Source organism: Octopus bimaculoides, chromosome 2, assembly GCF_046866305.1.
Source record: "Octopus bimaculoides isolate indiv1 chromosome 2, ASM4686630v1, whole genome shotgun sequence".
In the NCBI taxonomy this organism is placed as follows: domain Eukaryota; kingdom Metazoa; phylum Mollusca; class Cephalopoda; order Octopoda; family Octopodidae; genus Octopus; species Octopus bimaculoides.
In genome coordinates this window covers 134,243,039-134,258,968 of record NC_142929.1, presented here as the reverse complement: position 1 = coordinate 134,258,968, position 15,930 = coordinate 134,243,039, and the positions used below count along the sequence as shown (strand labels likewise).

At 35.4% G+C, this 15,930-nt stretch overlaps 1 protein-coding gene across 5 annotated transcripts in view; it reads left to right on the top strand.

The window, feature by feature from the left end:
- Window positions 1-15,930, top strand: part of LOC106883464 (cadherin-87A) — a 227,101-nt gene that overhangs the window by 184,613 nt on the left and 26,558 nt on the right. For all 5 annotated transcript variants that reach the window (XM_089347729.1, XM_089347732.1, XM_089347728.1 and 2 more), the window contains 2 exons: window positions 90-320; window positions 15,537-15,625. In XM_089347729.1, coding sequence (XP_089203855.1) covers window positions 90-320; window positions 15,537-15,625 — 320 coding nt within the window. The remainder of the gene's footprint in view (window positions 1-89; window positions 321-15,536; window positions 15,626-15,930) is intronic.

Genomic DNA, 15,930 nt, shown 5'->3' with positions numbered 1-15,930 from the left:
TATTTATTTATATATGTATTTGTTGAATTTTAAGATTATTAAATGTGGATCAAAAGTACTTATAAGGTTCTTTGACATTTTCTTGTTAGTATTATGTGAATGATGCAGATACTGACCCAAAGAATAAGCAGCATAACTATTTCATTGAATCCTTTGAATACTTTGGCAATGATGCATTGAAACAATTGAAGACTCCCTTTGAAATAAGAAATACTGGTATTTATCGAAAAGCAGGTCTTGATTCAAGTGTCAGTGGGTATGTTCAAATGCTCATTAAGGTCAACGACACCAATGGCTTGAATGCTACAGCTACTGTTAAGGTATGTTTATACCATTTTTCTTTTCTAAAACAATTTGAGTACATACACACTTTTTTCTTCATTATCAAGTTTTGGTGTAGCCAAAGAAGGAGTCTGTAAGTGATCACTGAACTAGCTAACAATTGCAGTTGTATGTCCTTAAATCATGCCGTACTGTCATTAGATAAAGGCACATTGGATAATATAGTCTGGCTATACTATGCTAAGATGTCATGGCTACTTTGTCTTTGACCATAGGTCTAATCTGGGACTAAAAGACAACAATCAGATCTTATTTGAAGCAACTACATTTAGAAATTTGTCTTGTTTCACTCATGCACAAATAGAAATGGATGAAATGAAGGAACCTTATTATGCAAACTAATTCATAACAGTTACTTAATGGGTCCATGTAAATATCCTAACATAGGGACAGTACACATGTTCCGTATTGTTCCTATTTATTACTATCTTTATCTTTTACTTGTTTCAGTCATTAGACAGCAGTCATGCTGGCACACCACCTTCAAAAATTTTTAGTTGAAAGAATCTACTCTCAGTACTATTTTTTCTTAAACCTGTTACTTATTCTATTGATCTCTTTTGCCAAACTGCTAAGTTATGGGGATGTAAATACACCAACACTGGTTGTCAAGCACACACACACACACACACACACACACACACACAACAGGCTTCATTCAGTTTCCTTCTACCAAATTCATTCATAAGGCTTTGGTCAGTTTGAGGCTATAGTAGAAGACATTTGCTTTAGGTGCCATGCTGTGAGACTGAACCAGGAACCAAGCTGTTGGGAAGCAAGCTTCACACAGCCATGCCCGTGCCTACTTTATTCATGTTTCTCATAAAAGTTTTGAAATCATTGTATACAGACGTTCTGATTGGTGTCTAAAATTACAATTGGGAAAGAGCAACTATTTATACATTTTTGAAAATTGCGACTTGATGACAACATACTCTTAACATGTAAATATCATGTGTGTTGGTGTAAGATATTGCATGGTAGTGAAACATGGGGATTACATGCAGAAGGTTTGTGAATATTAGCAAGAAATAAGATTTGTGTGCTTTTGCTTGATGTCTAATGTTAATGTGCATGAATGATGGAGCATATGTCTAGCAAAGAAAAAAAAGGCAGAATGGAAAGAATGTGTTCAAAACAAAAATAGACAATACCATACATGTCAAACACTTCAATAGTGCCATCCTATCTGTGCTTTTATATGCAAGTCAGACTTGGACTACTATGAAAAGGATAGAATGACTGGTGATGATGCAAAGGGTTATAGAAAGATCCCTGCTAGGAATATCATTACAAGAACATATTCGAAATGAAATCATTCAATAACAGTGCAGAATGAATGATGTGATTGCTGAATACTGAAAGCACAAGTTCCACTGGGCCTGAAATGTTGCAAATTCTGACTTGTGGACTTGTACAGTTGTTGAGTGGTATCTAAGAGATCAGAATAGGCAACTTAACAAGGCCTTCATGACAATGGAATTTTGATCTAACTAAGCAGTTTGGGTCAAGATGGGAAAGAATGGTGCCATCAAGACAGAATTGGAAGCACATTATGACCAGCACCTGATAGTCTGGTCAATACTCTGATACTGTGTTATATTTACATATATATATAAAATACTAGTAGAGATACCTGGCATTGCTCAGGATTAAAATGGCATAGCTTGTATATATATTACAGTTATTTTGAAACAGATGATATAGGAAAATGCAGCATTGACGACAAAACTTTTGTGGAGTAAATGATGGGGTAATTCAGCTAAGTGACATGTTATGCATCTGTTTGGAGCATACCAGGCCCTAAACTGTCATGAAAAATTGGGAGTGGGGTATGTGATTTTTGAATGCACCATAAAGCTGTCAGTGGATACACTCTCCTTTGCAGCAGTCAGCACTGCATATAACACGACCCATTGTCTGAAGTTTTGACACCTCCTTCAGGTTTGTTGTCCTACATCACTCATAAAGTAAATTTGGAGTAACTGTAGTTGTTCATTTGTGAGTAAGAGGTTCAGCTATCTCTTTAGATGCACCAAACGATGTCATTTGAAATGCAGAGTTGTATTGTCTGATATTGTTCAAAAAATCCTTTGACTGGATGGAAGTGCCTTCCAGATGATCCTGCAGCATGCCTCTGCTGATCTTGAGATCTTGAGATCATCTTGTTTCTGTCTTGAGACTGCATTTGATGTGCTGCAGCATGCATTTGCTGATCTTAGGAAAGTCTCATCTCCCTTCTGTATTGAGACTCCATCTGACGTACTGTAGCATATCTTTGCTGATCTTGAGAAAGTATCATCTCGCTTCTGTATTGAGACCCCATTTGACGTTCTGCAGCATGCATTTGCTGATCTTGAGAAAGTGTCATCTCCCTTTTGTTTTGAGACTCTTGCCTTTGGCTTTCTACAATCCTTCTTGCTTTATACTTGTTTCTGGAGAGGCATATTTTTTCAATATTGTAAACAAAAAAATTATGAACATAGAAAAAATTATATACTAGGTTGAGGAAAAAGTTCATGTGCCGTGTTAAAATAATGATTTTTTATGCAAGAATTTATTCAAAAACAACAACTATTCTTCAAAATAAAGACCATAATTTTCCACGACCTTCTGCCAATGATCTGCAAGCTTTTGGATTTGGTCAAAGTACCAATCCTTTGGCATTGAATCGAAAAATTCTTGACAGGCTTCTTCAACTTCATCGAATGACACAAATCGGCAACCTTTCATAAAGTGCTGCATTGATCAGAAGAGACTGTAGTCAGATGGATCAATGTCTGGACTATAGGCTAGATGCAGCAGAACTTCCACACCAGATTTCCGATATAGTGGATATATAATTTCTTAATATATATATATATATATATATATATATATATATATATATATATATATATATATATATATATATATATATATATATATATATATAATATATCTAAAGAATCAAAGAGATTCAGAAATAATATCTGCAATCTCGGGGGATTAAGGTACATTTTTAAAAATAACGTTGACCACTAACGTGGACAATTAATGTGCTAGAAATAGATCACATCTTGTGTCTATTAAGACCTAAATTGCTCTCAACATGAAATATAGCAGCATACCAAAACGTAAGCGGGCAAGACATTTAAAATCACCTAAAAAAACATTATTAAACAGGTACCGGTTTCGGATTTAACAAATCTTACCGATTGTCTATTCCTCTTCAGCCTGATTTGTAATGTAACCGCAATCATCAGAATCGTATACAAAGTTGCCCACCGCCATGGGTGCGCGTGTATATGGTTCTGCTAATTACAGCTTAATGGTGAAATTCAAAAGTCTTCGTTTTGGCGCGCTAATTCCAGGAATATATCTGCAGAAAATATTTACTGCGTCGTATATATTCAGTATGAGAGATTGGCAATGGGTAATACATTATTATAAAATATGGTAATTAATCATATATTAATTAAAATCGATTAATTATCATGAGGCCAGCACATCTAACGAAACAAAGAGATTCAGAAATAATATCTGCAATCTCAGGGGATTAAGGTACATTTTAAAAAATAACGTTGACCACTAACGTGGACAATTAATGTGCTAGAAATAGATCACATCTTGTGTCTATTAAACCTAAATTGCTCTCAACATGAAATATAGCAGCATACCAAAACGTAAGCGGGCAAGACATTTAAAATCACCTAAAAAAACGTTTTGGTATGCTGCTATATTTCATGTTGAGAGCAATTTAGGTCTTAATAGACACAAGATGTGATCTATTTCTAGCACATTAATTGTCCACGTTAGTGGTCAACGTTATTTTAAAATATATATATATATATAAATATATATATATATATATATATATATATATGTATAAATTAAGCACATGTATTAAATGTTAATTTATGGGTAAATATGTAATTGTAAATACCTTGGCTCTGCTGCAATAATCATCAACTGGTAATTGAATGGTAAATGTGTACTTTTATATATCTTGGAACTGTCACCTCATTGTTTTTTGTCATGAGTTTCACCTCCAGTCATTCATTATGTCAGTCAACACACAGACACTGACACACGATTCCACAGAAAGTTGCCGATGTGTAATGTTGTTCACATTAGGATATAAACTATTCCTTTAGTTCAAATATAACAGAAATAAGATGATCTTAGTGTTATCACATTAGAATTAAAATGAAAGAATAAAAGTGAAATAATATTATAGGTTTATCACATTACAATTAAAAGTGAAAGAATAATAATGAAACATCACATTACAAAATAGATCTTTTTCTGTCACTTTTGACACGTATTACTGAACCAGTGCCAATGTTATATTGTTTTCATCCAAATGAAAAAAATAACTACATGATGATACTCACAGGGTCTGATACTATTACCTTGTAAAATTTGATCTGGTTTGGTCAAGCCATTTGAGAAAGCATAGGGAACAGACAGACAGACAGACAAAGAATTTATATATATAGATGAGAGGTTTAGTTCACTTGTGATCTAAATGAATAGGTTTGCCAAGTAATTGCTATATTGGACATCTCCTTTTTTCTCTCTTCTATCTTTTCTCTTTACAAAGAAAATATTTCCCTCAGCGTTCATTATTTTCCCCTCGTTCAGGTCTAACAACCCTCCATGCTTGTTTTCGTTTAGTTTCCCTGTATGTCTCCACTGTCCTCTTTTTGTTCCCAACTTCGACCCTCTATAAATACAAAATTTTATTTTGGTATTTATGGGAGCAACTGGCTTTGAAGACTCATATTGTCATTGATTGCTTGAAATGGGAAGTAGATAGACAGCCGACAACTGATGAAAGGTCATTGTTTGAATTACTTGTCCTTTTGTCTCTCTCGTTATTTACGTATTTAACTCATTTGTTTACACACACACACACACACACACACACACACACACACACACACACACACACACACACACATATATATATATATATATATATATATATATATAACAGTTCATTCATGGTTGCCCTTCTTGGGTACATCTCATCGACAAGAGTCAATAAACTCGAAACATTGGTGTCTGAGATTTCCGAGAGAGGGCGACACTGAACGAATGAGGTGTTTTCACACCTGTTACCATAAGAGAGATTTTTTCTCCATGGTAACTGCATTGTATTTGCCTTTAGCAGTTGAAATATGTGACAAACATATTTCAACTAATCTAAATTTTCGTTTAGTTTCCCTGTATGTCTCCACTGTCCTCTTTTTGTTCCCAACTTCGACCCTCTATAAATACAAAATTTTTTTATGTTGTTTGGTTATCACAACAAGTCGTTGAAGTGTGAGATATACTATATCTTTATTTACAATGTTTTCATTCGTAAGTTATAACAAATATTATTGTTTATTAATTAAAAGCTATAATGATAATCTCGTTACTTATAACTTAATTATAAGTATTTATCATTAAGCATAACTCTTTGTTTAGGCTGCGTAAATGTTATGATGTATCATACCAACGTACATGTATGTTGAAGATATAAATTATATTTTTTTGACCGTTACACATAAAAAAAATACAGTTTCATTAATATACAGAAATAAATTCAACAAGTTGAAAGAGACGAGAAGTAAAAGGAATTAAGTTTCTACATTAATTTATTATATACATTTTTTTTTTACATTTATAGATATTTAGAAACAAATCATTTCATCGTAGAGAATTTATGACTTAAATTTTTATTAACTAATTTCTCATTCTAACTATAAGGTTTCATGACAATTCAATATTGTCGGATTTGAGTATTGAACATGGCATATATATTAGCCTATACTCAAAAGAGTGAGTGTCGTGGACTTTAGTGGCAACCAACGATCACTGGAGATTTTGCAGAAAATCAGGGTTTTTATAACTACTCATACACGAATCATAGAACCGCAACCCTTTGAAAGATTTCTTCAACGAAGTTCATAATGCGTATATGGGCAGTAATTTTTAACCAATGAGAAATCAATAATTTCTCATGTTTGGGCAAACGAACTTACGTTCTCTCTTCGCCTCTTATGAGTTTGCTACAACTGCTTAGTGCAGTTATTCTGATATATATATTTATATATATATATATATATATATATATATATATATATATATATATATATATATATATATATATATATATATATATATATATATATATATATATATATATATATATATATGTATATATATACACATACATACATACACACATATATATTATTATTTATATATATATGTATGACGTTAATCGATGATGATATTTATATATATATATATCAGTAAAAAATTATACACACTCTTATTTCTGTAATTTATTAAAGCAAACTCCTTGCTTTTCAATGCATTTCTTTCACTGGTCAAGAAGTTTGCTTATTCTTTTGGAAAAGCTTTGCAGCTGGTTGTGTAACCATTTATGCACTTCTTCATCCATAGCAACCCAATGATTTTGTAAAGGATCTCTGAGTGATCTAAAGAGGTGATAGTCAGGACGGGAAAGGTCTAGACTGTATGCAGGGTATTCTAGTGACTCAAAACCTAACTTTTCATTGCTTTCAATATGTGAGTGGCCATATATAGGCCTGCATTGTTGTGCAACAATACCTTTTGATTTGACAATAGATCTCATTGTTTAGTGCAAATTGCTGGTTTTATTTTGTTGGCCAGCATTTCACTGGTGAATGTAAACCCCCTTTTCCAGGTAATATTCCAGTATAGATCTTTTAGCATTTCCAAAAATGTTAGGATCACTTTTCTGTGGAAGGCTTAGTCTTGAATTTCTTTTTTGCTGGTGAATCTGGGTGTTTCCTCTCCATACTCTACCTTTTGGATTCTGATTCAAAGTGATGGTCACAGATCCCATCTGTAACTATTCATCATTGTAGCAGTCAAGTTAGCATTGACAGATCTCCACACAGTTGCATTTATATGCTTTGGTAAGCTCTCTTGGCACCCATCTCACATAGACTTCATGGAAATTGTTGTGGATGGTTTCCTATGCAGAGAACATGCTTCCTCATCGATAGTCTCTCACTGGTTCACCAGAACCATCTCTCAAGCTTGTTGAATCTTCATATCAGTGATATAGCTTGATGGGCATCCTGCTCCTTGTTGCTGCTTTACACTTGTTTGGCCATTTTAAAACTTTTCAATCCACTCTTACACACTTCTACATTGTAGAGCATTGTACTTGTATTGTACATTGTGTGAATGATTTCAGCCCCTGACACACCTTCAGACCAGCAGAAACAGATCACTGATCTCCATTCTTTTTTGGTGCACACTGCCAGTGGAGCAACCATGTTTACTCAGTAACACAAGAAAGAAAACTGGAGTGATAAAAGTCAAACCTTGGTCATGTAACCACAAGAGTACCACCTTTTAACATGCGAGCAATCAAGATAGAGCAGCCAACCTAAAGGAAGTTTATATCATCATCATCATTATCATATATATATCATCATCATCATCATGATTTAAGGTCTGTTTTCCATGCTAGGATAGATTAGATGGTTTGACTGGATATGGTAAGCAGGACAGCTGTACCAGGTTCCTGTCTGATTTGGCTTGGTTTCTATGGCCCTTCCTAATTCCAACCACTCCAGGAGTGTGGGTGGGTGCCTTTTACGTGTCATCGGCACTGGCCACAATTACAATTTCACTTGGCTTGATTTGTCTTCTCAAGCACAGCAAATTACCAAAGGCCTTGATCATTTGTCATCACCTCTGTGAGACCCAACATCTAAAGATCATGCTTCACTATCTTGATCCATGTCTTCCTGGGTCCCCTCCACAGTTTGAGATTGGCACTTGGCTACACAGCTGTCCTTGTCCATACACATCACATGACCATACCAGTGGTCTCTGTTACACACCACATCTGATACCTCTTATGCCCGACTTTTCTCTCAGGATGCTTACACTTTGTTGTACATGCACACTGACATTGAACATCCAGCAAAGCATACAAGTTGCATTTCTTTCAAGCCGTCACATGTCCTCTGCAGTCACATCCCATGTTTCACTGTTGGGTAGCATGGCTGTATGCACACAGGCATCATACAATCTACATTTCATTTTGATATAAAAAATAAAAGATAAAAAAGAGGCTCTCTGAATTTTGCCCAGCATATTTTTATTCTAGCAGCTATGCTGTTGGAGCATCTGCCTCCACTGCTGACTTGGTTACCCAGATAAAGGAAGCTATCAACTACTTCTAGGTATACCCCTCGGCATTTGATGGAGCCTATTTTCTGTACATCTCTGGTGTTTATTGTACCTATACATCTGCCACACACAAAGGACTATTTTCTGTGTTCGCCTCTCTCTGATATTGCTGCACCTCTTATGTGTCCATAGCTCCCACCAGGTACACCTTATGGGGTTTTTACTGATGCCTTTTCTACATAAGAGCAGGGCCATCTTCCTGAAGGGATTTGTGATTTTCTGTTTTCCGGCTTACTAATACTGGTTTTTGCTAAATTAGTTCTAAGGTCCTTTGATTCCAGACCTTACTTCCACACTTGAAACTTTTTTTTCAATTCTGATAGTGATTGAGCTACAAGGACAAGGCCATCAGCATAGAGGAGCTCCCAATGGAAGCCCAACTTAAATTCCTGTTATTACCTGAAGGACTATGTTGAGCAAGAGGGGGCTGAGAACCAGGTTTTGGTGAACTCCTACTTGTACATTAAATTCATTGCTATACTTGTTGCCAAGGCTCACCTTACTGACAGCCTCCCTGTAACATGTCTTGTACAGCTCTCACCAACCACTCATCTACCCCTAGTTTCTGCATTGGCCACCAGACGAAGAAGACTCTTGTCAAAGGCTTTCTCCATGTCAACAAAAACCAAGTATAGTCTTATATATATATATATATATATATATATATATATATATATATATATATATATATATAAGTAACTAGGATGTCCAGGTTCATTCCGTTTCAAAAGCATATCATAAATTGAATACTGGTCCAAGCAATTCTTTTCTGAGAGTTTGTGAGGGACCTACACATTCATCATCAGCAGGAAATCTATCCTAGCTTCATAGGGGTTCATGAGCTGTACGTTTAGAAACTTTCAACTCCTGTGCAAGTTCTCTAGTCATGATATTTGAGTTTTGTTTAATTTTTGCTTTCAAAACATCTTCATCCAGTTTTGAAGGTCTTCTACTGTGACTGTCATTTTCCAAGCTAAACTCTCCAGCTTTAAATTTTGCAGACCATCTTTGAACAGTTGATTCACTTACAGCACCATCACCATAAACTTCACAAATGTTTCTGCAAGTCTTTGCAGCATTTTCTCCTTTTTTAAAAAAGAAAAGCATTAGAGCACGAATATGAAATTTTTAGTTATCCATTTCAAATGTCAATAAAGTTTAACCAAAATGAAAGATAAATCTATTTTTAGTCAGAAACAAAGAAGAGGTGCAGTACTACTTCAAGCAACACCAAAGTTTTAACTGTGTTACGTTTCAGATGTGTTCAATAAAGAGTTAAAAGGTTTAGCTTAGAAATGCCCAGAATTTTTGGACAACCAAATGTATGTATGTATGTATGGATGGATGGACGGATGGGTGAATGGCTGGATGGATAAATGGATGGGAACTTTAGGTTAGTCAAAATATGTTTGTGACTTATTTCAACTTCTAAAGGAAAATTCATGGCACTTAACATGGAGAAAAACTTCTCTCTTATGGAAAAAAATGAGTAAAAACACTATATCTGACCAGTGTTGCCTCCTGTTGGATTCCCAGACATATTTCTAGCTCTTTAGCCAGCAGCATTTGGGCCTCATTCATACCTTTAGTCATTAGGTCTCAAAATCACTATTACTACTAATCTGTCTAAAGTTGATTTTTAAAAAAATGTTTCACTAGATTTAAATCCCTGCACTTATAACTTGTATCATATGCCAAACGAGAAACTCTCATAAATACATAAACAGTCCTGTCACTTTTCTAGTCTTTAAAACTCTGATAGCGAATATTGGTAATAGGATATCAAATCTATCTTCTAAATAAATATCTGTTGAGGCAGTCCCCTAGTATAATAATGCCCTAGCTAACAGCGGTTATAAAAATAAGATATATTAACACTCTTTAAGCAAAAATATGAATTGTAAAAATAAACCAAAAAATAGACCTAGGAAAATAATTTGGTTTGCCCCTCCTCTCTCCCTTAATGACTAACATAGGCAAGAAATTCCTGTCTCTTTTAGATAAACATTTTTCAATAAATCATAAATATAGGCAAATTTTTAACAGATGCTCAATAAAAATATCATACAGCTGCTGCCCCAATATAAAGAATATTACAACTTGCAAAAGTCTCCAAGAGATCCATCCCAGCTGTAACTGTCAAGATCCTGAAGCTTGCCTACTTGATTGGGCGTGTATGATAAACTCTGTCATATACGAGACTAAAGCTACAGCTAAGCTCCAAGACAAATCAATTGAAAAGAAGAATTACATTAGGTTATGTGAAGGAGAATTCAAGAGACATTGTGTAAACCATCTATGTTCTTTCCCGTACATTGATAAAAGTAATGCTAACTATGTATGGAATTTGAAGAGCAGCTTCACATCACATACAATTAAGTGGAGAATAGTGGAGAAATCCAAACCATATGTTACTGGATCTAAGAACTGCAACTTATGTGTAGCAGAAAGATCACATATTCTTCTTTGACCCAGAAATTCCAATACACTGCTTAATTTGAGATCTGAAATTTTTATCAGGTGTAAACACACAGACAGATTTCTTTTATCAAACTGAAGGGTATCACCTACTCTGGATTGTGTTACTGTCTCGCAGACTTTGCCATATTTTCTGTTATTTTATTGCAAACCAGTTGTATTTAATGAGCTTTCTGCAATCAGGGAGGATGAGGATCTTAGTTCTTGATTTCGTTTATTTTTTCTTGTTCTATATTTTGCACTTACCTTCTTCACGGTTTTTCATTTTATTTACTTATTTTTTTACTGTCCAGCATCCTTGCTCCTTGTTTAAAAAAAAATATATATAGCACATAAACCAAGCCTGAAAGGTTGCTTTAAGATACATGATGTATCATATGAATATACCTGTTCAAATATGATAATAGCATGAAATTATTAGTAGCTCTTTTGGTTGTGCATTTAATTATCATCATCATTTAACGTCCTTTTTCCATACTGGCATAGGTTGGACGGTTTGACTGAGGACTGGCAAGCCAGTAGGCTGCACCAGGCTTCAATCTGATCTGGCAAGATTTCTACTGCTGGATGCCCTTCCTAACATCAATCACTCTGAGATTGTAGTGGGTACTTTTTATGTGCCACCAGCATGGGTACCAGTGAGGAAACACTAGCATCAGGCATGACTACGATCTCACTTGATTCAACAGGTCTTCTCAAGCACAGCGTGTTGCTTGGCAATTCAAGGGTACTTTTAAATGGGCTGGTTATGTGGCACTGGTATCAGCCACAGCTGTGATCTCATTTTACTTGCCAGATCTTCTCAATCGCAACAATATATAGGTGTGTGTGTGTGTGTGTGTGTGTGTGTGTGTGTGTGTGCGTGCGTGTGTGCGTGCGTGCGTGCGTGTGTGTGTGTGTGTGTGTGTGTGTGTGTGTGTCCTCTCTCTGTTAAAGAGCACAGTCGTGAAACATAAAAGACTTTCTCACCTTCCCGAATGTCAAAAATGTGAATAATTGCAGAATATATATTATTGAAATTAGAATTGAAATTAAGTAAACAATAACAAGTCGAGAAGGTAATTGAATTAAATTCCTAAATAAATTAACCTTTTTTAGGAATTACAGAACAATTAGAGAATGAAATTAACATTATCCTTGAATTGAAATAAATTTTTTATGTGTATAACAGGTCGGACACCAGTTTTTTTATGTTCGTTGTTTGTTATCACAACAGGTCGTTGAAGTGTGAGATATACTATATCTTTATTTACAATGTTTTCATTCGTAAGTTATAACAAATATTATTGTTTATTTAATTAAAAACTATAATGATAATCTCGTTACTTATAACTTAATTATAAGTATTTATCACTAAGCATAACTCTTAGTTTAGTTTAAGCTGCGTAAATGTTATGATGTATACATGACAAGACGCTGAATGTGCGTTTATTACGTGCATGTATGTTGAAGATTTAGATTATATTTTCTTGACCGTTACACATAAAAAAAATACAGTTTCATTAATATACAGAAATAAATTCAACAAGTTGAAAGAAACAAGAAGTAAAAGGAATTAAGTTTCTACATTAATTTATTATATACATTTTTTTTTTACATTTATAGATATTTAGAAACAAAGCATTTCATCGTAGAGAATTTACGACTTAAATTTATTATTTACTAGTTTCTCATTCTAACTAATAAGGTTTCATGACAATTCAATATTGTCGGATTTGAGTATTGAACATGGCATATATATTAGCCTATACTCAAAAGGGTGAGTGTCGTGAACTTGAGTAACATCCAACGATCACTGGAGATTTTGCCGAAAATCAGGGTTTTTATAACTACTCATACACGAATCATAGAACCGCAACCCCGTGAAAGATTTCTTCAACGAAGTTCATAATTCGTATATGGGCAGTAATTTTTAACCAATGAGAAATCAATAATTTCTCATGTTCGGGCAAACGAACTTACATTCTCTCTCCGCCTCTTATGAGTTTGCTACAAATTTAATTATAAAATTAGCAAATTAAATAATAAACATAGGGCTCATTATTAACATCATTAACAATAATAATAAGAGTTATAAAGGTAACAATTCTAGGGTGAGGGATGACAATAATAGTAAAAAACATACTTAAGGTAACCTGATATTAAGCAGTAACCCTTAGAACCCGAAATGCCGGTGCGCTGGTACTATGCCAAGGCTGTATATTCCAAAAATACTAGCACTCCATGTGTTTTCATCTTTTACCATTTTGTACCCTTGTGTTGTGAAACAAGCATGTCTTTCAACATATATTTTAAAATTAAAAATTTTCAGTGAAATTTGCTGGAAACTTGGGGTGGTGCATTCAGCTCCCGTGAGTGGTCAGGTTTCAAAGGGCTAATACTACCACTCACCATTTAAGGATGGTCAATGTCTGCAGAAGGCTAAAATTCCTTGGACAGCGAGTCATGTTGCTTTTAACCTGTAGAGTTGAAAAGGTCACAATGTAGGCTATTTTTTGGAACAATGATGACACTACATGTATTTTGGGTTGACTTGTATTTAATTTAGATTCTGTCTGCGGTTGTTTCCACCCTGCAGAAGTTGCAACTAACAAGAAATGCACGTAAAAATGCAAATTTCGCAGTGTGCATTAGTTAATTGATGCAGAAACATGTGTAGGTGCAGAAACGAAAAGAAATAATTAGCTGCTGAATAAAACTGGATATAAATCTCTATTCTCCTTTATTATGAATTCATTATATATATATATATATATAATATATATATATAAATGATGATGATCATCATCATCGTCATCGTTTAACATCCATTTTCTATGCTGGCATAGGTTGGACAGCTTGACTGGGGTCTGGCAAGCCTGGAAGCCGCACCAGGCTCCAATCTGATCTGGCAATGTTTGTACAGCTGGATACTCTTCCTAACGCCAACCACTCTGAGAGTGTAATGGGTGCTTTTTATGTGCCACCAGCACAGGAGCCAGTCAGGTGGTACTGGCATTGACCACATTCGGATGGTGCTTTTTACGTGTCACTGGTACAGGTGTCAGTCAGGCGGCTCTGGCAGTGACCCACGCATGAATAGTGCTTAGTGCATACCACCAGCATTGGTATCAGCCACCACTACCATTTCCATTTGATTGTGATTTTTATTTTTGATTTCATTTGACTCAATAGGTCTTCTCAAGCACAGCATGTCGCCCAACGATTCTAAGGTACTTTTTAAATGGGCTGGTTATGCGACACTGGTGTAGGCTATGGCTGTGATCTCACTTTCCTTGCTGGGTCTTCTCAATCACAGTATATTTCCAGAGGTCTCAGTCTTTCATCATTGCCTCTGTGAGGCCCAACTTTCAAAGGTCATGCTTCATCACCTCATGTCTTCCTGGATCTACCTCTTCCACGAGTTCCTTCTATAGTTAGGAAGTGACACTTTTTGACACAGCTCTCCTCATCCATACATAGCACATGACCATACCAGTGCAGTCGTCTCTCTTGCATGCTACATCTGATGCTTTTTATATCCAATATTAGCTTCATTTCTTTCAAGCCTATGCATGTTTTCAGTAGCGATGGCCCATGTTTCAGTGCTGTGCTGCATGGAATCAGTTTTCTGAGCATCTGTGGTGTTTATTGTCCCTGTGAATCTGCTGCACACAAAAGCTATCTTTCCGGTTAACCTTCCTTTGATGTTGCTGCATCGCTTATGCATCCATAGCTTACACTGGGTACATCTTATGGAGTTTCTACCTACACCTTTTCTACAGATCGAGCAGGGCCATCTACCTGATTGGGTTTATGATGTGTTTGCCTTCCTAATTACTAGGACTTTGGTTTTTGCAACATTAACTCTAAGGCCCTTCGTTTCTAAACCTTGCTCCCACACCTGAAATTTCTTCTCTAGTTCTGGTAGTGATTCCACTATTAGAGCAAGGTCATCAGCATAGAGGAGCTCCCAGGAGCAGCCTGTCTTGAATTCCTCTGTTATTGCCTGGAGGACTATGATGAATAAGAGGGGGCTGTGGACTGATCCTTGGTGAACCCCTACTTCTACCTGGAATTCTTCGTTATACTCATTGCCAACCCTTGCCTTACTAGCAGCATCCCTGTACAAAGCCTGTACAGTTGTTATTAACCACTCATCAGTCCCCAGTTTCTGCATCGCCCACCAGACAAGGGATTGGGGAACCCTGTCAAAAGCTAGGCTTTCTCCAAGTCAACAAAAGCCAAGTATAGGGGTTTATCTTTGGCTTGGTATTTCTCCAGCAGTTGCCGTACCAGGAATATAGCATTAGTAGTGCTTCTACCTGGCACAAAACCGAACTGCATTTCACATGTCTCGTCACACCCTAATGACCGGTAGCCAAATTATTATAAGAGATCCTTAAATGTTTACTGAGATAGGACTGATTTTTACATGGGATGCATATATTTTCTTATCATTTGTTATAATATCTAATGAAATATATATATTTTGCTTTTTACAGATTCATATTTTATCTGAATCTGATGAGGTCAAAATTGTGTTTGCAAAGCCAATTGAGAAGGTTAGGAGTCAAAGCCATGAATTTATAAAGTAAGGACACTGATGTTTTTTCTTACGTATATATGTACACAACCCCATTGTATATTGAGTGTGTGTGTGTTTGTGTGTGCGTATACATATTTATATGTATATAAACACTATTTATATATATTTAAACGTTGATAAAACAGTTGAGATTGAATAAAATATTGATAGAAAGCAGAAAAATTTGTCAGCAACCAGCCATGAGATTCAAACTCACATCCCATTGATTACCAATCACCTACTATACCAATTAAGCTAAGCTGCCTACTGACAAATTAATCTGCAATTTTAGAACTTATAATGCTACAAAG